This window comes from Neofelis nebulosa, chromosome 4, assembly GCF_028018385.1.
Source record: "Neofelis nebulosa isolate mNeoNeb1 chromosome 4, mNeoNeb1.pri, whole genome shotgun sequence".
In the NCBI taxonomy this organism is placed as follows: domain Eukaryota; kingdom Metazoa; phylum Chordata; class Mammalia; order Carnivora; family Felidae; genus Neofelis; species Neofelis nebulosa.
Window position 1 is genome coordinate 13,003,609 of NC_080785.1, and position 27,640 is coordinate 13,031,248.

Here is a 27,640-nt window from a genome sequence, read left to right on the forward strand (position 1 = left end):
ACTTGCTTTTATCTCTTCTCTTTCCAGGTGTTCTCAACTTGGTTCCAGGATCATATCTTGTGCCTAGACTCTCAAGTTTCAGTTCTCAAGTTCCTTCAAACTTCTGAAGTCCAGGTTTCTTTTTTCCTGTTCTGTTTGTTGTTGTTGTTGTTCTTTTTTTCAGGAGTACTTACCTTTACAAGATCCCAAATTTTCACTTATGGTTGATTTCTATACAAAGGGAATGAATTTTAGTAACTAAAGAACAATGGTTGTTTCAACAAATTTATCCTCGGTTTTCCAAATCCCAAGTGTTTTAGGTGAAGCCTTTGGCCAACTAATCTGCTTCAGTGTGGTGGGTTGGCAGCAGGACTCCCATGTGTCTTAGGACACAGAGCACTTTGTCCCATATCAGGGTTTGTGCTGCCCACCAGATAAGTGCACTGAAGCTCCCCTGGTAAAGAAACAAGTGAGGGAGTCTATGACCAAAGCCATTAGTACAGTTTGGAATTATGAGTTTTGTTTTGTTTGGAGTTGAAAGGTCAAATTAAGAGGCATACATACCCTGGTAGAAGGTCTATCAACTGTATTCAGAAGGCCACAGCTTGTGGGAAGACTTCAAAAGGCAAATGCAACTAACTGAGGAATCTGTGCCCCTCATGTGGAACTCTGTCAGGCCAGCCAGACAACAGTACAGGTGTGGTGCTAGATCAGAAGGCTACACAGATAGGTGTGCAGTAGGGGGTAGACATTCATGTGTGGTTAGAACCTCAAGTCACAGATGCTGGAGTTTTTGAGTGCTGGGGAAGTTCAATGTATTTGACCTGGACCCGAGAGTGGATCCAGGCCATTGTGGCCCTATGGAAGTGATCCTCAAACTCTTTGGTCTCACAACCCCTTTAGGTTCAAATTTAATGAAGACCTTATGCTTGGTTTAGGTGGCTTATATTTGCTAACATGTACTGCATTTGAAATTAAAATTGAGTCATTTGTAAAATACTTTGTGAAATATTTATTTTTTCATTCATCAAGAATACAATGTATCGATTACATGTTAACATAATGCATTTTTATGAAAAACAGCTATATTTCAAAGCATAAAACAGTGAAAAGAATGATATTTTGTATTTTGTAAATCTGTTTAATGTCTATCGTAATCGAGACAGCTAGATTCTTGTGTCTGTTTCTATATTCATCTACTGTGATAGCACACAGCATAAAGTCTCTGGAAAATGCCACTGTATATTAACAGAGAATGAGAGTGAAAAAGGAAATTAATGGCGTAGTATTATGAAGATAGATTTGGCCTTGTGAACCCCAGAAAGAGTTCTGTGGCCTCCCATGGGCACCCAAACTACATTTTGAGAATACTGTCTAGGGTTAAGCCTTCAATAGCATTCAACTGGTCATACTCAGTTATGACTATGAGTCTCTTTATGGGGTCTGGCTAATCTAAGAAAGTAACAGACCAAGGGAAAAATAGTAAATTTGGATATGAAAGACCAAGAACATGCTGAAAGTCCTAACACAGAAGGAGATTCTTCATGGTGGAATATAATGGAAACGCTGGTAGGTAAGAGAAAAAGTAAACAAGAACTCTGACCCCAGGGCAGAGACTATCTCTCCTATGCCATATCTTTAAGTATCCATCTCCATCTGCGTGATTTCTGGTCTACAGAAGAGTTAGAGACTTGTAAGTGAATCCAGCCATTCAGGGTAACATCAAGGGCCTAAAATGATCTCCTAAGATGAACTGTAATTACCTGGAAGTACTTTTAATATCTGCACATAAAAGTACTTCTCAAATTTGTAGTAGGACTATCAGTAGCACTTATGGAAGTAGTGGTTGCAAAGTTTAGGAAGTTATGTTTTTAACATCTATAATCAATTTTATTTCCTATAGTAGTAAAAGTAATCATTTTTTTAAAATTTTTTTAACGTTTATTTATTTTTGAGACAGAGAGAGACAGAGCATGAACTGGGGAGGGGCAGAGAGAGAGGGAGACACAGAATCGGAAGTAGGCTCCAGGCTCTGAGCCATCAGCCCAGAGCCTGATGCGGGGCTTGAACTCACGGACCTTGAGATCGTGACCTGGGCTGAAGTCGGACGCTTAACCGACTGAGCCACCCAGGCGCCCCAAAAGTAATCATATTTTTAATGTAATTATTTTAGTTCCTGGAGTCAAAGTATGTACAAGATCTATAATGATAGCACTTTCCATATCTATAGTTATAGCTAGGATGTAGGATTGCTTTAGAAGCAATAATACTTTCAAGATGTGTAATAGTGAATTGCTATATTGGTAGCCATGGTATGTGGGAAAGTCCCTAAGAAAATAAAGCATTATTTTTTAACATTGCTAATTAAATAATCTACTATGATATTAATAACTGTTGCTTTATTGGCCATGTGAGTGCCCCATATCACCAGTGCTGTCAGTTATGGTATCATGTCTTGCAACCCAAGAATAAGTTAGGTTACTTCAATAACTACACCTAAAACAATAGTATTTACAGAGCCTAATATGGTATTATCTGAGCTACCAAAATTATCTATGAAGTCTCTAGCAAAGATGTATAACATATCTACAGTTTAATTGCTGGGACTACAGGAGTTATAATTTTCAAAATAGGAGTATATATTCTGGCTGCAAAAGAAGTATCCATGCCTTCTTTAATTACACTTATAAAAGTAGTCATGGATACATCTTTAGACATATCTGCAAAGTTTACAGTGCTCAGAATAGCCATATATGTAAAAGCTAATGTTAACATTTGTGAAAACTTACGTAGCATAAGATCATGTATCTGTTCATTCATTTTTTATATCTGTAATACTTGTTTTTTTTCAAGTTTATGTATTTATTTGGAGAGGGTATGTGTGTGTGTGTGCACATGTGAGAGTTGGGGAGTGGCAGAGAGAAAGGGGGAGAGAGAGAGAATCCTAAGCAGGCTCCACACTGTCAGCGCAGAGCCCAGTGCAGGGCTTGATCTCATGAAATGTGAGATCATGACCTAAGCTGAAATCAAGAGTCAGACTCTTAGCCAGCTGAACCACCCAGGTGCCCCTGTAATAGTTTTTTTAAAGAGATGTCCATAGTAACTGTCCTGCTTCGAGTAGTAATCATGGAACTAGAGTCGCATTTACGGTGTTTGCAATGTAGGTAGATACGGGAGTAGAAGCATCCATTGTTGTTCTATCAAGAATGGTAGTGTTTAAAGCATATATGGTAATATTTGTACTATCTGTGGTAGCATTAGTTGCAACAATAGGTAAATAACTAACTGCAGAGTTGGCTGTTACCTGATTGTGAGCTGCTGTGTCTAGAAGAACAGTCATTAATGTGTCTGAGGCCATTGTAGCATTTGGAATAGAAACATGGGTAGTGTTATATGGAACACTGTTAGAGTTATCTGCATCAGTAATATTTACTGCATGCCCTGTACCGTTTACAGTGTTGGTGGTGGTATTAGCTATTACACTAGTGCTAGGAGAATAAATATCTGTCGAAGAAGGAGTAGACGTTGTAGGAATAGTAATGCTAGTGCTATTCCCACCGGATATCGTAAGGGAAGGAGAACTGGTAATAGGAGTGTGGTTGCCAGCGCTAGCAACATCAGTACTTGTAAAAGAAGTCATTACCATAGCAATAGCAGTGTTTGTATCATAAGTACTTACAGAAAAAGGAGTCGTAATAGGAAAACTGTTGTTAGTAGTATTATCACCCGCATTCATAGGAGAAGCAGTGGGTGCAATTAAAACACTATTATTAATGGTAGTGGTATCGATACTTATTGGGGAAAGAGTAGCGGTAATAAGAACACTAGTATTGGTGCTAGCATCAGTAGTATTTGTTGGGAAGGGGGTGGTTGTGATAGGATGAATACTACTAGTATTGGCAGTAGTACTGGTAGCAGGTGGTATAGTGGTATCAGGAATAGTAGTACTAGTTGTAACTTCAATAGTACTTGTAGGGAAAAGAGCTGTTGCAATGGGAAGAGTAGTAGTAGCATTAGCCGTAGTTGTAGGGGAAGGTGTAGTGGTATCAGGATGGGTAGTACTAGTGGTAACTTCAGTAGTACTTGTTGGGAAAGGAGTGGTTGTGACAGGAAGAGTACTAGTGCTAGCAGTGGTACTTGTAGGGGACAGTGTAGTGGTATTAGGAATAATAGTACTAGTTGTAAGTTCAATAGTACTTGTTGGGAATGGAGTGGTTGTGACAGGAAGAGTACTAGTGTTAGCAGTAGGAATACTTGTAGAGGATGGTACAGTGACATGAGAATAGGTAGCATTAGCTGTAGCTTCAGTAATACTTGTTGGGAAAGGAGTGGGAGTGATAGGAAGAGGAGTAGTACTAGCAGTCATACTTGTAGGGGTGGGTGTCGTGGTATCAGGATATGTAGTGCTGGTTGTAAATTCAATAGTACTTGCTGGGAAAGCAGTGGTTGTGATAAGAAGAGTACTAGTGCTAGCATTCATAGTTAGAGGGGCAGGTGTAGTGGTATCAGGTCCAGAAGTACTAGTTGTAGCTTCACTAGCACTTTTTGGGAAAGGAGTGGTTGTAATAGGAAGCATAGTATTAGAAATAGTACTTGTAGGGGAAGGTGTAATGGTATTAGTAATAGTAGTACTAGTTGTAAGTTCAATAGTACTTGTTTGCAAAGGAGTGGTACTTTCAATAGTACTTGTTTGCAAAGGACTAGTACTAGTGCTAGCAGTAGGGGTACTTGTAGAAGATGGTGTAGTGGCATCAGAACTGGTAGTACTTGTCACTTCAATAGTACTTGTTGGGAAAGGAGTGGTTGTGACAGGAAGAGTATTAGTACTACTACTACTACTAGTACTTGTAGCAGCAGGTGTAGGGGTATCAGGACCAGCAGTACTAGTTGTCCCTTCAATAGTACTTGTTGCGAAAGGAGTGGTTGTGATCGGCAGAGCACTAGTACTAGCAGCAGGAGTACTTGTAGAGGACGGCGTAGTGGCATCAGAACTGGTAGTACTCGTTGTCACTTCAATGGTACTTGTTGAGAAAGGAGTGGTTGTGATCGGCAGAGCACTAGTACTACTACTAGTAGTAGTACTTGTAGGGGCAGGTGTGGTGGTATCAGGACCAGCAGCACTAGTTGTCACTTCAATAGTACTTGTTGGGAAAGGAGTGGTTGTGATAAGAGTACTAATGCTAGTAGTAGCACTTGTAGCAGCAGGTGTAGGGGTATCAGGACCAGCAGTACTTGTTGTCACTTCAATAGTACTTGTTGAGAAAGGAGTGGTTGTGATCGGCAGAGTACTAGTGCTAGCAGTAGGGGTACTTGTAGAGGATGGTGTAGTGCTATTAGTAATAGTAGTATTTGTTGTATCTTCCATAGTACTTGTTGGGAAAGGAGTGGTTGTGATAGGAAGAGTCGTAGTAGTACTCGCAGAACTAGTGATAACAGTTTCAAAAGTGGTAGCCTTAGTCGTAACTGTAGAAGGATGTAGAGACTCTGTCGGGAAGGTACTTGTCATAGGTGTAGTGGAAATTATAGGGCCACCGTATATCCAGGTAACCTCAGTTAGTTTTTCCAGGTTGATAATCTTGTCAGTCAATTGAATTGTTAGTATCTGCCAGAAAATAAGAGATAAAGTTGGTGTTTCAGAACTACTTAAACATTATATTTAAGGCATATTTCAAATTATAATTTAACAAAAACAGATGTATTCATTCTTTTTCCAGAGAGTAATAAAAGGATATAGATTCCTTTCCAGGTCACTGATTCCAGACAGATAAACAGAAGGATGTGTTGTGTACATGATCCCTGTGCTGGAAATCTGTGTCTTTCCACTTCATCAGGCCAAACCACATTGCTTTCAAGTATTCGAGGCTTTGATAAAAACCAACATGTATTAAAATCTCATTGCTTTGCCACTAGATTTTAACTTTCCCAAAGGCAGGCTGGTTTCATGTTTCACCATCCCCAATGCTGAGTATAAGTGCCTGGCATATAATAGGCATCTGATATGCTACTAAGTTTCCTAAAAAGAAGGTGTTGAGAAATTTTCTGCATCAGTCTTAACCAGGGTGGTCTTGAACACAATAGTCCAGGAAAAATGTGTTGAAGTAGATAATTAGAAAGGACTAGAGAGAGAGAAGCTATCTGAGGGTTCAGAGGGGCGTTTTCCACAATCCAGATATTAGCAGGTCACTCTTTCACTGCTTGGAAAACAGGAATTATACTTACCTATTTTCCCTTCTGAATGATCCCACCTAAGAGTCACTAGTTCATACTTAGGACAGGTCTAGTGTTCTAACGTGGGATACCTTTCCCTCTGTGGTTACTCTTGGTACCTCTGCTGGTAATTTGTCTTCCGCATAGGCATCTCCTACAGCAGACCCTGCTAGAGGGTCTAGTAGCATCTGCTATTTATGTCACTCCGTTTTGTTAACCAAATAATTTTACCTCACATCACAGGTGGGACATATTCACTTTGATGATGACCACAGTTTACTGCCAATTTTCACCAACCTACAAGATCTATCAATTTGACCAGGGGTTAATTTCCCTGGGAGTAATTTCAGGAAGAAGGGAGAAAATCTCCAACAATTTTTATGGGATCACTCTTCTTTTGTTTTAGCCTCTGTCACAGAAGCAAATAAATTTTGTGATGCTAGCCCGAGAGGCTAACTTTACTTAACACATAGCACCATTTCTGGGAAACACATGGAAAGGATTTCATCAGACTACTAAACATTGATCCCTGGACTACACTGGGAAGACTGCCGATGTTGCACATTTCACAACAGGATTCGATACTCACAATTTTTCATGAACATACTATTGCACATATCTCTATAGCCTTTCAAATAGAAGCACATAAAAGAATGATAATAGTGGTGATAATTTGGCAGAATAATAAATTTAACTTATAATACGATAATATTCCTTTGAGACATACCTGATTGTAAGGGTCACTCTTGAAATTCTTCTCCATGAATTGCTTGTTGTCATAAGTAAAAGTGACTTGTGTCACATAAGTAGAGTTTACCCCCCAGATTTTAATATATCCAACTTTCAGTGGATTTGAGTCACTCAAATACTTATTGTGCATGGTCTGGATTTGCAATATGTTCTATAAAGAATATGTAAAAAGAAAAAAATACTTAATACGTCTGCTGATAGACTATATTTCACTTTAAAATGTTAAGAAACCTCAAATTAGTATTGTTGTGCTGGTTTGCTGTTTTAATTCTTAAACACCTCATGAAGAAACACTTCCTGAGTACCTGCTACAACAAATTTGATAATGCCGACATTACGAAAGTTATTTTACCTATACTGTTACTAATTCTTATAAGGATCTTGAAAAGAAAGCATCATTATCTCAGTTTTACAGATGAGGAAACAGGCTCTGGGAGTGAAGTGAGCAGCTAAATGATATAGATACGTTTGGAATCATGATGGGGCTCTGAGCATTGTACTGTGTGAGTTAACACAGGGTGAACAAAGAATTATGGCAAACAGTCCCTAGACTAAGGACAGTTTGCAACAAATATAGGGACTTGACTAAATCATGAACTTGATTAAGCATCAACACAAGGGTTAAACCAATGTGAGATAAGTGGCAATGTAGAGCATGATTAAGGCCTAAATGAAAAAAAAAAGAAGGGAGAGGGAAACAAACCACAAGAGACCCTTAACAACAGAGAACAAACTGAGGGTTGATGGAGGGAAGTAGGTGAGGAGTGGGCTAGATGGTGATTGGGCATTCAGGAGGGCACTTGTTGGGATGAGCACTGGGTGTTATATGTTAAGTGATGAATCACTAAATTCTACTCCTGAAACCAATATTGCACTATATGTTAACAAGCTAAAGTTTAAATTAAAAAAAAAAAAAGAAAATCATAGTGAATATTTGTCATGGGTGTTGAGAGAAAGGAGAAATCACTGTGGGATAGGGTGGTCAAGAGAGGACTTAGGAAGGACATGGAACTTCAGGAAGCCTGGAAGGATGGATGGAGTTAGAAAGGTGAAATGAGAAAGGGAATGGGGGCAGGGACACGTTGAAGAAAGGCACATTCATTGAGCGCAAGAGCTACGGTAGCTGGTGCTGAGCCAACAGGAATAAGACTGATTACAATGTAAGATAGGAAAATGAAGATTTTATACAATAAATCAAGGGGATAGTGGCAATAGAATGATGGTATAAACTCCTTAACTGGCAACAGTAGAAAGAAAAAAAAATATGTTCAATTGTCTTTATGGAGAATTTAATAAGACTTTGAGACTGATTGCACAAGCAGAATCAAGGGGAAATTAAGACAAATGGATAGAACTTGAAGTAAATGGGTGTGCTGAAGCCAGTTGGCACTTACTGATTCAAGAGACTCTACGGTTAAGTTGCCTAGAATTTTGCAGGCCAGTTGATAGCTTGAAATTGGCTAAAATGGTGGGAGTACTTACACCATAGGAATTAGCAAATGCTACAAATCAGCCCCACACCCGCATAACCCCGTACCAGCCAGCACACCACTGGTAATTTTTTTTAAGTTTATTTATTTATTTTTGAGAGACAGCGAGCACGGGGGGGGGGAGGGGCAGAGAGAAAGGGAGACAGAGAATCCCAAGCAGACTCTGTGCTGTCAGCACAGAGCCCAACGTGGGACTCGAACTCATGAACCATGAGATCATGACCTGAGCTCAAATCAAGAGTCAGAGGCGTAACTGACTGAACCACCCAGGCACCCCTGAACACCACTGATAATTACCCACAGGGAAAGTTAGAAGCGTTCTTTCATTTCAAGCCACTGATCCTTAGAAAAAATTCCATCAAGTGTCACAGAGAAATACAAATTTATTTATCCCTTGTTTAGAATAACAGAAGAATGGAATATTAGAGTTAGAACTATTTGCAGGCGTTTTATCATCAAGAAACACATATTAAACAGGGGAAGTGCCTTCCCTAGGTTAAATAACTAGTTAGCAGTAGAAATAGAACTAAAATCCAGGGCTTCTAAATCAATGTGAGCCATATATGTAATTGTTAATGTTCTCATAGCCACATATTTTTAAAGTAAGAAGAAATAGGAGAAATTGATTTAAAAATACATTTTATTTAACCCAATATATCCCAAATGTTATTATTTTTAACATTTATTCAATATAAAAATATTAGTGAGGTATTTTACAATCTTTCAAATATTTCAATTTAAGATGGTCACATTTCTAGTGCTCAATGGTCACATGTGGCTAGTAGCTATCATATTGGCTAATGCAGCTCTAATAAGATATTCTCTCAGTCCTGGGTACCATGTTTTAAGAGGAATCTAGACTAATTGTGGTCAAAACGGAATAATCAGATCTGGAAACCCATAGAAGCACAAAACAGGAGAAGTGTGAAGTTTGCCTGCAGATGTATAATTCTGAGAGAAGACAGAGAGTATACACAATGGACATCTTCAAATCCCTGAAGCAGTATTATGTATAAAAGACAATAGATTTGTGTTATACTATTCCTTAAATGCAAATAGGTAAAAATTATAGAGAAGCAAATTCCAGGTCTGACATAGAATGATCATTTAACATGCCTGGTAGATTGGTTGTATTAATTTCTCTAATTATTCACCCTTCCCTATTCATACCCTTTTCTATGTAATTTTGGCAATGCCCTCTCTCTGGATGGGGCATTCTATTCCACCTTTGTCTTTGAGCTTGGCCATGTAACTCTCCCTCGCTAATAGGATAGTAGTCAACTTGCTGCAAATTGGAGATTTTAAAAAGTGCTCAAGCATTTCCACTACTGTTTTTGTCCTCTTCTGAGGTCATGAAAAGGTCATGCCCAGACCTGCCCATAAGGCCATCCTAGGCCATCGAAGAGCCAGCTGACAGGTATGAGTGAGCACAGTCAGGATCACCCTAGTAGCCTAACAGTTCCGCAACTGAGCGCAGATGCATGTGAGCCAGCCAAGATCAGGCAGGTCCAGCCCATAACATCTGACCAGAACTTCCGAACACTACAAACTCATGAGCTAAATAAGTATGTATTGTTACGTACTGCTGAAGTTTTGAGGTTGTTTGTTACACACCATTGTTAAGCAATAGATAACTGATCTAGCATTTATCCTGCAAAATATTATTAGCCAAGAAATGCTGTTTCATCCCCAGAAAACATGTTGTACATTTAAGGACTCATTTTGTAACCAGCATTATATGAATTACAAGCATCTTTTTAGAGAATGATGGCATATTGGGTAATTGTCAAAACAAGGACTATCCTTATATTAGTTATCAACAGACCCAATTTATAAATGTAAAGGCAGGAAGTTCCTCCTCCTAAGAGGCAGAGTATTATTTCAATACAGTTAACTGATAACACTTAACCTGCAGCTGACTGGGAATGGATTTATAAAATTCAATAAAAATAGTCTTACCTGAGCTGCTATAAAGTTTGCCAAGAAATAGTTTCCATTTTCATAGGTATCTGCAAGTAAGAAAAAAAGAGTAAGTGACTAGTCGTTGCTTCAACTATAGCAGATAATGTTGCATTCAGTCAACGGGGTCACAGTCACTGATCAGGATAATCATGACCTCTCTGAGGAACACTAAGGATAGTAGCCAAGGGACTATTTCACCCCAGGGTAGTATGGGGATGTACAGATAAGAGGATGTTTCAAGTATGGGTCAAGTGGTTATAAAAAGTGGTTATAAAAGTGGAAAATCTTGGTTGAACTCAGGATAGATACCCCAGATGAGGAAACATGGAGGCTAGTGATCGCTTTTTTCTGTGCTGAAATAGCAAGCATGTAGCCATGAGAGTTGACATGGCTATGATGGTAAAGGCTCAAAGCAGAGGACAGTGGTGAGGAATTCAGGCTTTCAAGTCAGATTGGCATGGATTCAAATCCCTGCTCTTATACTTAGTTGTTGTACAAGCTCAGGCAAGTAACTTAACATTCTGTCACCTGTAAAATGGAGATAATAATAGTACCTAGTTCATGGCATGCTGCATGAGCAGAATAAGTGCTCAAAATGTATTGTTCACTATCATTATCTGCATCTTCATTATTCTTCTCTCCCTACTCTTAGATCATCCCACCACAGTGCTCTAGTTCACAAGCCCTCCTGCCTCTACAAAACTTAGTCCATCAGTTCTTCCCTAGACCCTCTCTGCTCCTCCAGGCTCCAATTAGGCTCCAAAGTACTCCATTCAGACAAACCCTTTTACTTGACTCTATATCAAGCAACCGCATCTCCACATCTCCTTTTTAGTGCCATCTTATCTCAAAAAAGGTAGCCTCTGTTTGTTATGTCCGTGTACTCAACTCATAATTCAGTCCAACATCTCCTACACTTCAGTTCCTATGTTTCTTTTTTTTTTTACTGATTCTGATCTTTTCAGAGTCACCAGTGACACAGTATATTAAATCTAAATATCTCTTCACAATATTCAGGTTTTTACACCTTTCCCCACACATCCCCTCCTTGAAATCATCCTTAGTAGATGTCTACTTTACTCATTCTTCTCATGTGGCTTCTGTAACTCCTATTTCTTAAAAGACAGTTTCATTTCATGTTTTGTTCTTGCCCTTATACATCTTTTAATTAACAGTCATGCCACCATGAGCAACAAAGAATTATCTAGCCCCAAATGTTAGTACTACCAAGGTTGAAGGAATCTGTTCAAAAAAAAATGCACTTTCTTAAAAAAGAAGAAAGTTGGAGAACTCTTGCTTCCTGATTTCAAAATTTACTCAAAGCAACTGTAATCAAGACTGTAGTACTGGCATGAGAATAAATATAATATATGTATATATAAATATATGTAACTATGTGTATATGTATATGTAAATATATATAGTAATATATGTGTATATATATGCAAATATATATAGTAATATATAGTATATGTATATGTAAATATATATAGTAATATAAATATATAGTAATAAATATAGTATATGTATATATAAGTATATGTAACTATGTGTATATGTATATGTAAACATATACAGTAATATGATGAAGATTTATTTCTCTGTCCATAATTCTATTTATATTTAATATGTATAATATAAATATATGCACATATATATAAAATATACATACATCTTCATATTTAAAATCAGTTGATTTTCATTAAGGGTCCCAAAACAATTCATGATGGAGAATAGTCTTTTCACATATTATGCTGGGACAACTGGATATCCACATGCAAGGTAATGAACTTGGATTCTACCTCACACCATATACACAGATCAACACAAAATGGATCAAAGATCTAAATGTGAGAGCTTAAACTCTTAAAATTCTTTTTTTTTAATGTTTATTTTTGAGAGTGGGGGAGGGGCAGAGAGCTAGAGGGAGACAGAAGATCCCAAGCAGGCTCTGGCTGAGAGCAGAAAGTCTCATGCAGGGCTTGAATCCTGAACTGTGACATCATGACCTGAGCCAAAGTCTGATGCTTAACCAACTGAGTCATCCAGGTGTCCCCTAAACTATTTAATTCTTAGAAGAAAAAAAGGGTAAATCTTTTTGATCTTGGATTTGGCAATAGTTTCTTAGTATACCACAAAGAGCACAAGCAAGAAAAAAATAAATTTGACTTCGTCAAAATGAAAATCTTTTGTGCTTCAAAAGGACACTACAAAGTGAAAAGACAATCCACTGGATGAGAGAAAATATTTGCAAATCATATGTCTAATAAGGGACTTGTATCTAAAATGTTTTTTTATAAAAACATTTACAATTCAATAATAAAAAGACAATCTATTGTAAAAATTGACACAGGATATTAACAGACATTTCTCCAAAGAAGATATGTGAATGGCTAGTAAGTACATGAAAAGATGTTCAATGGCATTAGTGATTAGGGAAATGCAAATCAACCAAAACCACAATGACATATTACTTCACACCCACGAAGACAACTAGACTCAAAAAGACAGTAAGTGTTGACAAGGATGTGGAGAAACTGGACCCTAATGCACTGCTGAAGGAAAGTAAAATGGTACAGCCTCTTTGGAAAAGGATCTGGGGTTTCCAAAAAAGTAAACATAGACTTACTGTATAGCCTAGAAATTCCACTTCTAGGTATGTACCCAAGAGAATTGAAAAAAAAAGTAGGTCTATACAAAAACTTGCACACAGATGTTCATAGCAGCATTTTTCCTAATAATGAAAAAGTAGAAACAACACAAATGTCTACCAACTGATAAATGGATGTGTAAAATGTGGTATTTTCATCCAAAGTTTTATTATTCAGCCATATAAAAGAAATGAAGTATAGATACATGCTACGACATGGTGGAACCTTAAAAACATTCTGTTAAGTGAAAGAAACCAGTAACAAAAGGCCACATTTATTCAATTTATATGAGTCCATGATTCCATTTATAGGGCATATCTAGCATACACAGATGTATAGCAACAGATCAGTAAATGCCTAGGACTGCATTTCCTGGGGCTGGAAAGAATGGGGGCAGGGTAAGGAAGGATTGAAGGGTGGTATTTACAAGGTGGAGGGCTTATTTGGCGGGTAAATAAATTGTTCTAAAATTGCTTGTGTAATTGGTATACAACTTGGTGAATATACTAAAACCACTGAATTGTACACTTTAAATGGGTAAATTACACACTGTGTGAATTATATCTCAATAAAGCCATTACCAAAAAAAGTTGAAGGCCCAAGAACAACAAAAATAGGGTATTACTTTTTTTACAAAAATATATATATTATTTAAAATTTATGTTAATGTTTATTTTTGAGAGAAAGAGAGAGCACGCACGTGAGCTGGGGAGGGGCAGAGAGAGAGGGAGGCACAGAATCTGAAGCAGATGTCAGGTTCTGAGCTGTCAGCACAGATTCTGACATGGGGCTCGAACACACAAACTGTGAGATCATGACCTGAGCCAAAGTCAGATGCTTAACTGACCGAGCCACCCAGGTGCCCCTAAAAATATATATTAAAAAAAAATCTTCTACCAGATCAATCCAATCCAGTGTATCATTTCTATTTGTCATAACACTCCCAGGCCTATCACTCTGTGGGTCCCTCAGTCTTTCTGGCATCACACCCATATTTCCAAATCCCTGCTCCACCAGGAGGCTCCACAGGCATCTCAAAATCCAAGTGTGCAAAATTAATCTCATTATCTCTCATCATTCTCTAAACTGACTTTATTTCCCATGATCCATACCATGATAATGGAATTGCTCCCTGCCCAATCACCCAAGCATATAGCTGGCATGCAAATAGTTGGCAGTGACCTTGGCAAGAGGGCACTGATACAGTGTTGAATACCTCGTCACAGCAACTAACTCCTTTTGCTGAAATTTGTCACTCACCAAACAAATCCTTGATTGAAATTTCATCCTTCACATAGGTTTAAGATTGGGAACATTCTAGGTCATTAATAAATACAGTTCTTAAATTTAAAAATGCATCGTAGCATATTATTCTCTTACGAGGTTCAAGTCTGCAACTCTCTCTTTTCTTTTTTTTTAACAGAGAGAGAGCTCATGCAACCAGTGGGGAGGGGCAGAGGGAGAAAGAATCTTAAGCAGACTCCACACTCAGGGTCTTACATGGGGCTCGAACCCATGACCCTGAGATCATGACCTGAGCCAAAATCAAGAGAGGGGTGCTCAATGGAATGAGCCACCCAGGTGCCTTAAGCCTGTAACTCTCTTAAAATCTAGTGGGTACTTGGTTAATCTCCTTTCTCTGACTTATGGACTTTCTGTGGTCACATTAACCACACTGATTTGAATGTAATGCATCTTAAAGGCTTATCCTGGAATTTTATTTACCTTGTATATTAATGATATGTTTTATTCAGTATCCATGTGCCAGGAATTCTCTCTACACATTAAATCATTTTGTCTGCATAAGAAAGTCTATATGATAAGCAAAGGTTTCTAGATGTTAAAGATGAGAAAATGCTGGCAAAGAAATGTTAGGCATCTTTCCAAAAGACATACAACCAATTGGGGTGCCTGGGTGGCTCAGTCGGTTAAGTGTCCGATTTAGGCTCAGGTCATGATCTCATGGTTTGTGAGTCAGGCCCTATGCTGACAGCTCAGAGGCTGGAAACTGCTTCGGATTCTGTGTCTCCCTCTCTCTCTGCCCCTCCCCAACTCACGCTCTGTTTCTCTCTGTCTCTCTCAAAAATAAACATTAAAAAAAAAAAAAAGACACACAACCAGTAAATGATTGAAATGGTATCTGAATCCAGATCTATGGAATGCCACATTCCACGTTCCTCTCCATGGAGTTTACTTATCACATTGAACTTTACAGAACTAATCGAAGACTAAATTGAACTTTGAAAAAGAGTAATTTTATTCTTTCATAGTCCTCTCTTTAGCCAGGTTCCACCTCTAAATGAGCAACTGAGTCATTTGAAAAATAGCTCTTTATATACTATATTAAATGAGTATGAGGCTATAAGAAGTATCCATTTACTGAGAAGACATTTAAAGTGCCATCTGCAATATTATCAAAACCTTGGAAATACTTGCGATATATTTAACGAAATATGTGTAAGACCCATGCACTGAAAACTACAAAACAGTGAGATAAACAGGCCAACGTAATTAAAAGTGATAGGTAGACATTCCCAATTGACTTATAGAATCAGTGTAATTGCAGGCAAAAATTCTAACAAGTTTTTGTTAATTATTACTTGTTAAAACAATTTTGAACCCACATTAGTTAACGCAGCGTGGCATTGGCATAAGTATAAACGTACAGATCCATGTAACAGAATAATCCAAAAATAGACTTTCAGCCATACATGACCTATTCACAGCTGATAAAAGTGTCAAGATAATACAACAGGGGAAAGGCTCTGGATCAAATGGAAACACTCGGGGGGTGGGGGGTGGGGGGGAGAATGAGCCTTCACCATTATGTACAGACAGAATTTAATACAAAATAGCTGAAAGTCCTACATGTAAAAGCTAAAACTGTAAATCTTCAAAAATATAGGAGGGAGAAAAATCTCTGTAACCCTGAGTTAGACCAAGTGATGTTGCGACGTATAATTTGTATTTGGTCTTCTTCTGGCACAGAACTCTTAAAACCCTTGGATTTTTTCCTAACTGATGAAAACAAAGTATCTTTTGTCATGTTAAGGAGGTGACTTTTGGAAAGCACCTCAGGGTCGTGGCTGGTTGCCAGGAGAACCAACCCTGTTATTTGAGGGCTGGAACTTCCAGCCCCACCATGAGACCCTTGCAAGGGCAGAGGAGTTAGAAATGTATCAGTCGCCAATGGCCAATAATGTAGCCAATGATGCCAAGATAACGAAGCCTCCTTAAAACCCCAGAAGGATGGGGCTTGGAGAGCTTCCGTACTGGTGAGCATGTAGAGATCTGGGAAAAATACTGCCTCTGGAGAGGGCATGGAAGCTCTGAGCCCCTTCCCACATACCTTGCCCTATGCATTTCTTCCACTTGCTGTTCCTGGCTTATACTCTTTGATAATAATCTGGTAATCTAGTAAGTAAAATGTTTCTCTAAATTCTGGGAGCTGCTCTAGCAAATTAACTGAAACTGAGAAGGACGGTTGTGGGAACTTCTGATTTATAGCCAGTTGGTCTGAAGGACAGGTAATGGTGGACTTGAAAGTGGTGTCTGAATCCCAAGCAGGAGTTGTTGGAACTTCCAATCTGGAGTGGGAGGAATGTGAAGTGGGAGAGGGAGGAGGAGGCAGTTTTATGGGACTGAGCACTTAACCTATGGGATCAGATGCTATTTCCAGGTAGATAGTGTAGGATTTGGGTTGAGTTGAAGGACACTAGTTAATGTCCCAGAATTACTAGTTGGCATGGGGGAAACACTCCTCCCACATGTTAGACTTGGTACCAGAATACGTTTTAGGCCAAGACGCAAGAAGTACAGATCTTTTCGTCAAGAAAAGCATGGAAAAAATGGACTTTTATAAAAATTAAAGTTTGTTTTTTGCAAGATGCTATAGAAGAATTGTATAGGTGAGTTATAGACAGGGCAATGCAAATTGTATCTGATAAAAGCTGGTATACATAACTCTTATAATAAATATAATAAATAGCTTAATAATAAAAAGATAACCCAATAAAAAATAGGCAAAGGACTTGAAATGATACCTCAATAAGAAGATATACAAAGAGCCAATAAACATAAGATGTTCAATGTCAAGGAAATGCAAATTAAGTCCAGGCAGAGATGCACTATGTACCACTAAAATAGTTAAAATTAAAAAATTTTGTAATGTTTATTTATTTTTGAGAGAGAGAGAGAGAGAGAGAGAGAGAGAGAGAGCATGAGCAGGGGAGGAGCAGAGAGAGAGGGGGACACAGAATCTGAAACAGCTCCAGGCTCTGAGCTGTCAGCACAGAGCCCAGTGTGGGACTTGAATCCACAAACCATGAGATGATGACCAAAGTTGGAAGCTTAACCAACTGAGCTACCCAGGTGCCCCCAAAAGAGTTAAGATTTTAAAAACTGACAATACCAAGTGTTAGTGAAGATGTGGGAAATTGGAACCCTGAAATATTGCCATTAGTAAGGGGGAGGAGTATAGCCATTTTAGAAAATAATAGGGCTGTTTCTTCAAAAGTTAAATATATGCTTATCACATGGCCCAGCCTGGCAATTTCACTTCCAGGTTTTCACCCAAAGAAAATGCAAACATAGGATTACAAAATGACTTATACTCAAATAATCATGGCAGTTTTATGCATAATGGTAAAAAACATAAAACAACTTAAATATTCACCAATTAGTAAATGGATAAACAAATTCTGGTATACCCATACAATGGAATGTTATTCAGGAATCAAAAAGGTAATAAGCTACTTTTACATGCCACAATATGGCAAAACATTTTGTGACCACACATCATTTTGCTAAGTGAAGGAAACTAAGCACAAAAAGAATAAGCCCTGTATAATTCTATTTACGTAAAACCTAGAGAAGACAGATCTAATCTATAGTGACAGAAGGCAGATCGGTGATTGCAGGGCCTGGAACTGGAGGTTGGGAGTGGGCAGGGGTGAGGGGGAAGTTCACTGGAAAGATGCAAATGGGTCTTGAAATTACAAGTTATGAAAATGTTCTGTATCTTGACTGTGGTAGTGGCAATACAACTGTATATATTTGTCAAAACTCATTTAACTGTATACGTGGGATGGATACATTTTGTGTAAATACAGCTCAGTCAAGTTGATTAAAAAAATAATTTCACTTCTAGGAATCTACCCTATGGAAATCATATGACATACAAAGGTTAATCCTCGATGTTGCTGATTAACAATGAAAACAGAAAACATCCTGTATCCTATATAGAGAGCAATTATAGAAAGTGAGATAAATTGTAGCATATCCTTTCATTGGAATATGGCAATCATAATGGTGTTTATGAAAAGTATATGATAACATCTAGACATATTTCTGTCATTATTTTAAGTGCAAAGAAACAGGATTCAGAAATTAAATATGCAGTATGTTTTCAGCGATATAAAAAATTATACATTTTCTTACATCACATGAAAGCATATAGAAGAATATAGCAAAAAAATATATATAAAAGAATAGATATAAAAGAAATATATAAAATAATATAGGAAAAATATTATTACTTTTTTCTAGTTTTCTGTCTTTAAAATATTTTTTTAATGACAATATATTACCCTCATAATGAAGAAAACAAAAAGGAGTATATTACAACTGAAAAACAAACCATAATTTCATAAACTGTGACCCGTTGCAAGATTAGAATGTTCTAGTCTACAGTAATAAGGAATGGAAAATGGGCATCAGTTGGTAACAGCGTGTCAGTATGTCTACAGAAACGTCTAAGGAAGAGGATGCTCTGATTATATTGACAAACCCCAATTATCTAAGGTAGCACTGTCATATCCCTAGATTGGAGAAAGAAGGCATACAAAGTAATATTTCATTGATATAAGCATTTTTTGACAGTACTTAATACCCTACTTCTGAAACACCAAGAAATTTTCTGAGCTCTAATTTGTCTCCTCAGTGAACCTACTTAGGAGGAAAAGGGTGTCTGGTTACAGATGGCTGGTCCAAATAACAAAGCCAAGTCTGTGACCCACTGAGAATGGATGATATTTGCATCCACACTTTTATCAGAGCAAGGCAGTTAGTTATACAGAGATAGATCACTCCTGGCTAACTCCATAACATCACGTTGTTGAACCTCAAAGCTGGGGACCATCCACTGTTCTACAGTAATTACAATGTAATATAAAGAGCAGAAAAAATTGCAAGCATTCTCCCAACACATTCGCTTTATTAACAGTGGCAGAAACAGGTTTAGAGAAACATTTCCAGTTCATGCCAATTCTATCCTGAGCTATGGTTTTTCTGCATATGCTGTAGGGGGAGCCTGGAAAGCTCATACTTACCAATGCTTTGTCCATCGTCCCAGAATATCTGACCTTCAGCTTTCCCATTGTCATCCAAAGCAACAATCAATCCCATAAATTTTTGTCGACTATGGAAAAAAAGGGTTTTTTTTTCCTCTAGATTATAGGTTGTAAGAATGAAGGACAGATGCTGTTGAAAATATTACTCAACCAAATCAAAAAACTTAATACATTAAAATTGCACATAAAGTTCTAAAAATAGGTAAAATGAGATAAAATACAAGATACTTAAAAGCTAATAGAAAAAAACAAATTTAATGAAACATGTGGTACAACTTCGACTTTCAAAAATCAAAAATAGTTCATAATTAAAAATGTATCCTCTTTACAAAAGAGCTTATTGCATGTTGCTTAAATATTAAAGTTTCCTAGACAGTTTAAAAAAGAATTTTGTGGAGCACCTGGGTGGCTCAGTCGGTTAAGCATCCAACTTCAGCTCAGGTCGTGATCTCACAGTTTTTGGGTTCGAGCCCCACGTTGGGCTCTGTGCTGACAGCATGGAGCCTAGAGCCTGCTTCAGATTCTCTGTCTCCCTCTCTCTGTGCCCTTACCCCACTCATCTCTCTCTCTCTCTCTCTCTCTCTCTCTCTCTCTCTCTCTCAAAAATAAACATTAAGAAAAAAAATTTTGTTTTTGAAAATTTTACACATAAATGTATATTATATAACATATGAAAACATAAATATCATTAAAATGAGATGTACTTAGATATAGATCTATGTAAATATATTTTGCAAATAGAAATGGATTACATCTCAAAGGATGTATATGCAAACTAATTTTCATTAAGTGTAGTCATATTTAAATTATTTTAATAAAAGAAAATATTTGTTTGAAATTTTGTGGTGGTTTTCTTATAGTAGAGACTTATAATTGCGGTAAATAAACACCAAATATGTATAATCAATGTCCTTTAATTTGAATACATCTCAAAATATTTAATTTCTTAAAGATTTAATTTTTTTTAAGTTTATTTATTTATTTGGAGGGAGAGAAAGAGGGTGCATGCGTGCGCACACACAAGCAGAGGAGAGACAGGGAGACAGAGGGAGAGAGAAGATCCCAAGCAGGCTGCGTTGTAGGTGCAGAGCCCAATCTGACAAACCACGAGACCAGGACCTGAGCCAAAATCAAGAGTCAGATGCTCAGCCGACTGAGTCACCCACACACCCCTTAAAGATTTCATTTGTAATAATGAATATGAACTTGTTACTCATGATCTTTGTGTGAATTAAAAATAGACACTTAAAAATGAAATATTCATACTCTACTTTCACACATATTATAAGTAATAGGATAAGATGTGAATTCCTTAGGAAGAAAACCACCCAACAACCCTTCAGTAGCTTCCAGATTGCTATAGAATAAAATGCAAAGTACTTGTCCTGGCATTTACAGCCCTCCAGGATCTGGTCCTAACCTGCTTGAATTTTATTTCTTTCATCTCTCTCCCTTATCTTCGCTCCAATTAAACTGAATGGTTTGCTCTTCCCCAAACCAAACTCACTTTTCACCTTTGGTTCTTTAATACTCCCAGAATATGTCTTTCCCTGTCTTCATGTTTTCAAATCCTACTTTTTATCTAACGCTCAGCTCAAAGCTGTCTTTCATGTTAAACCATGATTTACACCACAAGGTGGAGCTAACTTCTCCCCTTTTGAATGGTTCTTGGTCTTTTTATCTCTGCCTCTCTTAACATAACGTGTTCTCCTTAATTTAACACACACACACACACACACACACACACACACACACAAATAAAAATATAACTACATAAATATAAGTATACAATCTCTCCTGAGTTGACCAAAGTAGACCTTGGAAGGAGTACTGAATCATCCTTGGGTTGCCATCAAAACAAAGAGCTCATTAATATTCCCAACTTTTTTAGTAGTGTGGAAAGAGGCACACACTACTGCCTTCAAGGAAATTTTTGTCCCAGGCCTTGGACACAGAGCTACAGTAAAAGTTCTCCCCAGGACTGATTGTACGAATGAATGCATCCTCCCCCAGATTCCACTCAGAAGGCATTTACAGAAATGAATCAATGAAATGTCTGTTATTTGGTTTATTTACCCACAGAGCCCTGGTTAAGGTGGTCAGCCCCCTGTAAGGCTGCCTCATTATGACAAAGTGAGGCCAGCAACACCTTTGCTCCTCCTTACCTGGCCTGAGTGTTCATTGCAGGCTCTTGCCAAGGCAGGATGTAGCCTCCTCTGATATGAAGGTTGATGTGGTCAAGGGGAGCCTCCAGGGTTTTCCAGTAACCTGTTGACGTATTGCCAGATTCCTAGAAGAGAGAAGATAGGCAGGTAAGGATGACAGATAAATCGATGAAATGAACAGATGCATGCTTTCGTACAAGTTTTTCCTTTCTAAGGCAGCATGTTGGAAAGTCAGCAAGAAACCACAAGTCTAAGCAGGAAAATCTCTGATTTTCAGCGTTGTTAAAAACTCTGGAAAGCTATTCTTTTCTCTGTATTCTCCAGAAAAGGTGGGGATGGAGTTAAGAGAGAAGGCAGTGTGATATAGGATGTCAGATTTTGCCTATTTATGCTTTCGTGGATGCTTTTATTTTAGCAAACCTTGCTTGGTTGAAAGGTTGAAAATGATTGCCTAGAAATTATGTGCCTCAAAGCCAGGAGAAAGTGCTGGCTGCCCTTCTGGCCAGCACGGACCAATCTGGTTCTTCACAAAATAGGTTTGTTCTTACCGTGCTGTAGTCGTACCAACGGGCTCTGGGAAAATAAGCTTGGATCTCAAAAGTGTTCTGAAACATAAAATTGACACGTTGTTATGTATATTCTAATAACTTAATCTTGATTTTAAAAATTCTTTCTGTAGAACTTAGGCTAAAAAAATGGTAATTTTATTAATGGTTTTAAGAATTTGGGAAGTGTAGTCAAAAAAAGATCTGGGAAAATTCTTCAGACACATTGAAAAATACATTTTTTAAAAAGGTAAATTTTATAAGATGCAGGGTAACAAGACACTAGAGTGAAAAATCAGCTGGTGTTGTGAAGTTATCATTAATGGAGATTTTGAAAGAAAATGATTTCCTGGGGCTCAGTTGGTTAGGCCTCTGACTTTGGCTCAGGACATGGCCTCACAGTTCGTGGGTTTGAGACCCGCTTCAGGCTCTGTGCTGACAGCTGGGAGCCTGGAGCCTGCTTCAGATTCTGTGTCTCCCTCTCTCTCCCTCTCTCTCTCTCTCTCTCTGCCCTTCTTCCACTTATGCACTCTCTTAAATAAACAAACAAACAAATAAATAACATTAAAAAAAGAAAAAGATCTCCTTTATTTGTTCTAGAAAGGTATTTGCCACAAAAATAGTGAGTGGGACAAAATGATCTTTGAAATGCCCTTCCTGTACTTTAGATTATGTGACTGAGGGTTTCTGATCTCTGATGGAAAACTCACACTTTCCAGCACGGGGCTGATTAAGATAGCAGGGCCCAACATAAACTGACGGTCTATATCCCATGTCACTCTGTCATTTGTAAACCTTAAAAAAAAAAAAAAAAAAAACAAAGCATGAAAAATCCAGGAAACTGTTAGGACTCTTGCAGAAGACCATTCACAAGACAGGCCAAACCTCCTTGGGGAACCAGGCTGTACTCACTCATGGAGAAGGGGTCGGACGACAGTGCTGCCCTCAACGTGAGCTTTATGCATCAAAGTGTAGAGGTAAGGCAGCAGGGCATATCTGGTCTGAAGGACTTTTCTTGAGTACATCTCGAAGGTTGAATTCCAGGCCACAGGATCTTGTCTCTAAAGAGATAAAGGCACACGGGGCAGATACTCTTTACGCCATTGTAATGGTATCAGAAAAGGGTCAGCAGGCACATATCCCACGTGTCTGTGACATAAATCTCACCCTTCATCGCTATCCTGCCCTTTCTCTTGCCCCTACTGTCCTACTAAACTCGTGCTTCTTGCTTCCCACTCTTAAGTGGACTCTTAAGTCCTCTGCACAGGTGTGGCCTTGGCTTGCACAGGGCTAGAGAGATGGGTCTCTGTGCCCACCGACGTAGTTTGAATGGACTTGAGTAAAATAAAAACTCTCTCAAGAAGATGAGTTTCTTTTCTTTTAGCCCCATAGGGAGCTATAAACCCTTCTTTCCTCATAGGCATGAATCCCCCCAAGAGATGAGCAAAAGTGTATTCTCGAAAATTGCTTAGAACTCTGGGATTGTGAACTCTGTGGATTTTCTAAGAACCGGAGGTGCTGATTTATGACTTTTCCTCAACAAATAAGTATGATATTTTGGAGGGTTAAAGAGAAGTTGTGATTTGAGGACACAAAACTGTGGCATCCACTTCTGCCTTACCCTTGTCCCGATGGTGTTGTGGTTTCTGGAAAATGGGTAAAAGGCCCCCAGCTGCATCCAGCGAAGACACATCTCATATTCGGCATTTCCAAAGAACCCACAAATATCTGCTCCTGTCTGAGACGATGCAAAACCAGAGCATGAGGTGGGACTTTTGCAGGCTGCAGACATGTTGGCATCTGACTGAACGATTAAAAATGGCACCACTATAACTTACATAAGATATTCCAAAGAGACTGAACTCCATCATGCCTGCAATGAGAAGAAACAGCCGTGTTGGGTGAAGTAGCTCTTTTGGACGGTAGGTTTGACCTGTCTCTTCCATACCCTATGTGGAAGCCCCAGGCCGTTCATGATGAAAATACCAAAAGATGGGTATGGATTAACACTCTCATCTGCATAAAGAGAACTCTGCTCCTGCTGCTTCCCCTGCCCACATGGATCATGACCAGACATAACCAGTGCGGCTACAGAGCACATGATCCAGTGCCCTCCCCGCCAGCAGAGGCCCCCGGGAGGAGGCCCACTCACCAATGATAGACTTCCTCAGCTGGTCCCACGCGGCCCTGTTGTCTCCCAGCCAGTGACCTCCCCAGCGGCCAGAAGAAGGGAACGTGGAGCGGGTGATGACAACCCCTCGCTGTCCTGTCACCGCCTGCACGGCTCTGGATGGAGGTGAACAAGGAGGTGAACTGAGGGTGAATTTGAGGATGAACAGTCATGGAACTTTACATTACATTACATTTACGTTACAGAGAGTAGTTTCAGCCTGGAGTGTGAGGCAGCAATGGTGTTCCATTTGGAGCCAGAAAGCTTCTTCCCTGAAAGCATCTGCTATTTCAAGGTGATGCTGAGAGTCATGGCAAGACAACGGGAGATCTATCATCTAAATGTGGATTCCCTTTCTTAAAAAAACTGAATTAACTAGTTGTCTACATAGAGGTGGGAGGATGGAGTGGGGTGAGGGGTGACACAGGTGTTTATGGAACAATTACTCTAACCCAGGTATTATCCTGGTCACCCCCACGTACACTGTCTCACAACCTCATGAAGAAGGTTTCCTTGGCCTCCTTTTACTGTTAGAAAATTGAGACTCAGAGTTAGACAATTTGTCAAAGGACATTTAAAGAGCAAGGAGGAAGATCTGGGACCCAAATAAAAATATATATGACTATAGCTCTTTGGTAATATTCTCCCTACTACACTAGTCCTCACTAGGTCAGATAAAGTTTGCACACAAGGACAGAAATGCACAAAAGATGTTCAAATATCTCTCTAAGGAAGGCGGATCTTCAGCCTGTAGCCTCAGTGAGAAAATAAAAACAATTGTGTAAGACTGAAAAATCAATGTAACAAAAGGGGAAGTCTATTAACAGATGCTCGCACATAATGCAATCCACATATTTGCTGAAGAATGCATTGCAAATCAATAGACACCGATGAATTATTCAGTAAACGATGTCAGGAAGAGGGGCTAGCTACTGTGGTGGAGATTCATCCATTTAGGTCGCTTCCAATATTTCACACCAAAACAACCACGCACATGGATGGACACACACACATGCACTTACACGTGCACACACACACACACACACACACACACACATCCAACAGATAATGTGAAGGCCTGAAACAAGGCAGGGATACAGAGGAAGGGTAGATGTGTCTGAGGCAAAAAGCTCGATTGTCACCATTTCAGAACTCTGGAAATTAACCAGCCATAGAAAGAAATGAAAATCATCTATCCAAGAAAAACAATAAAGTCTTGGCAAGACAGTGAGGTCTGTGGCATTTGAACTTGGGGCTCTTCCCAGCTGACCCCATCCCTAGTTCAGTGGCTCCAAAATCCAGCAGCCTCAGCAGCCTCCGAGGTCTGACCTCTTTTGGGGCTCTGTTAAAAGCGCTATCCCCAGAGCACAATTAATACTGTTTTCTAGCTTCCAGCCCCCTGGCAAATCTCTATTCCCAGGGTGTTGTGGCCATTTGATTGGACTCAGAGCTCAACTCAGCAGGGAGAAAAAATTCCCAATCGAGGGATTTACCAAAACAATAACAATTTTCTGGCACCATCACAGGTACTCAGGCTGTGGTTCAGTCAAGACAAACACAGCTTGGCTGGTTTTAGAGTAAATCCTGGAGAAGTAGAACCATGGAGAACTTTGTAAAACTCCTACGTATTCCTGGGGATCGAAAAGACTGTACATGCCCAAAGCTCTGTGCACGCCCAGGAAAGAGTCATGGAAGGAGGAAGTTTCAGTGACTCACTCCTGGCTTAACTTGAAGTCCTGAGTAAGCAGGAAGTGAAAGGTAATGCTGTCTTAAGAAACCTCCCCAAGTTTGAAGGTGTGGCTTCTCAGATTTATCCCCTTGGCAAAGGGTAAAAGACATAGAGTCAAGGCATCTAAGGTGACCAAGAAGGCCTTAACGTTGCTTTCAGTTTGGCGAAACTTGAGGTAGGCTTTTCTTTTCTTTTCTTTTCTTTCTTTCTTTTTTTTTTTTGAGTTTAAGTCATCTCTATACCCAGTGTGGGGCCTGAATTTATGATCCCAAGAGTCTCATGCTCTTCCTACTGAGCCAGCTGCTCTAGGAACACACTCACTCGTAGGTGGGTCTGGTCTGGGCCCATCCGTACAGGCTGTGCACGTCATAGTGTCGCACCCGTGAGCCGTCTGGCAGGATCTGCTGACTCTCCATGCACAGGGTCTTGCTGCTAAGGCCCATGTCCCTGGACTCCAAATCTGAACAGAAATGCCAAGTTACTGTCCAAACATCTTGCTTTGTACGTTCACTAGAAATGCCCATTGTCTCGGTATTTCTCCATTTCAATCAACGACTTTGTTACCAGTGACAGTTCCAATTTCAAGAATTATTTTGTCTATAAAAAAAACATCCTGTAACATTACAATTAATGAAGGGTAAGGACAGGGTGTAGAGTTAGGAAAGCCACGCTTCATTTTCCTCTGATACTTATAGAGTGCTGTCAATCGCACACTTATCAGCACAATCAACTCTTCTGTTGTTATGATTGTTTCTTCCACTAGATGGTAACATTCTCAAGGGAATGGATCTTTTCAAGCAACCATCTTAAGATCTCTGCATTTTCTGATTTGTTAGTACTTGTCTAATAGGCAAATAGTAAGGGAGGAAGGAGAAAAAGGAAGGAGGGAAGAAAGAAAGGAAGGAAGGGAAGGAGGGAGGGAGGAGAGAAAGGGAGGCAGGAGTTGGTGAGTGACCAGTGACCCAGACCTCAAGAAACTTAGACTACAAATTTTGTCTCACAAACTACTGGCAAGAGGGTGAGTGGCTTCCTTCCCCTGGGTTTTTGAAAGGTGAGAGGGTTCAATGTTCTGAGATACCTTGGGGGTCAGGTCCTATGATGTTCTGTTTCTGTTTGTACCACAGGACTACTAGGGTATGTCCTTCATGAAGTATCTGTGGACATGGGCAGAAAGAGTGCAGAGCCTAGATTTTCACCCTCTAATGAAAAGACTGTGGTATCTGTGTGTGTGTGTGTGTGCACGCGCGCGTGTGTGTGTGTTTGCAGCGGGTTCAAGTTTGAACAATCAGCTCATAGTTATCAATGTAATCACGTATTGCTTGGTTTCTTTTATAATACATCATGTCATTATTTCTACGCTTGATTAGTAATTTACACTTGTTCAAGGTTATTCTACTTGGGGTTTTATGTCATGTGTACAAGTGTTATCTTTCTCTAAAATTAAGCTTCACTTTGACAATAAGAGGCAAACTTTCAGAGTTTTTGAGTTGGGAAGTAATTCAATGAAGTAATCAGTTTACATACGTGGCATATAGGGTGGCTTGTTAAGACTTTTATCGCTGCAGCCCCTGACAGATCCATCCACAAAGTTTGATGGCTCATTCATGTCCTGCAATGAGTTAACAAGAAAGATTGTGTGATG

The 27,640-nt window shown here is 39.1% G+C and overlaps 1 protein-coding gene across 1 annotated transcript in view; it reads right to left on the minus strand.

Annotated features, from left to right (window-relative positions):
* Positions 1–1,959: 1,959 nt before the first annotated feature.
* Positions 1,960–27,640, minus strand: part of MGAM2 (maltase-glucoamylase 2 (putative)) — an 85,941-nt gene continuing 60,260 nt past the window's right edge. The window contains exons 36-48 of the mRNA XM_058724036.1: positions 27,523–27,607; positions 26,320–26,458; positions 24,252–24,385; positions 23,938–23,972; positions 23,721–23,837; positions 23,012–23,160; positions 22,810–22,894; positions 22,103–22,159; positions 21,555–21,679; positions 19,369–19,457; positions 10,386–10,435; positions 6,914–7,087; positions 1,960–5,581 (exon numbers count right to left, since the gene is read on the minus strand). Coding sequence (XP_058580019.1) covers positions 3,104–5,581; positions 6,914–7,087; positions 10,386–10,435; positions 19,369–19,457; positions 21,555–21,679; positions 22,103–22,159; positions 22,810–22,894; positions 23,012–23,160; positions 23,721–23,837; positions 23,938–23,972; positions 24,252–24,385; positions 26,320–26,458; positions 27,523–27,607 — 3,717 coding nt within the window. The 3' untranslated portion in view covers positions 1,960–3,103. The remainder of the gene's footprint in view (positions 5,582–6,913; positions 7,088–10,385; positions 10,436–19,368; positions 19,458–21,554; positions 21,680–22,102; positions 22,160–22,809; positions 22,895–23,011; positions 23,161–23,720; positions 23,838–23,937; positions 23,973–24,251; positions 24,386–26,319; positions 26,459–27,522; positions 27,608–27,640) is intronic.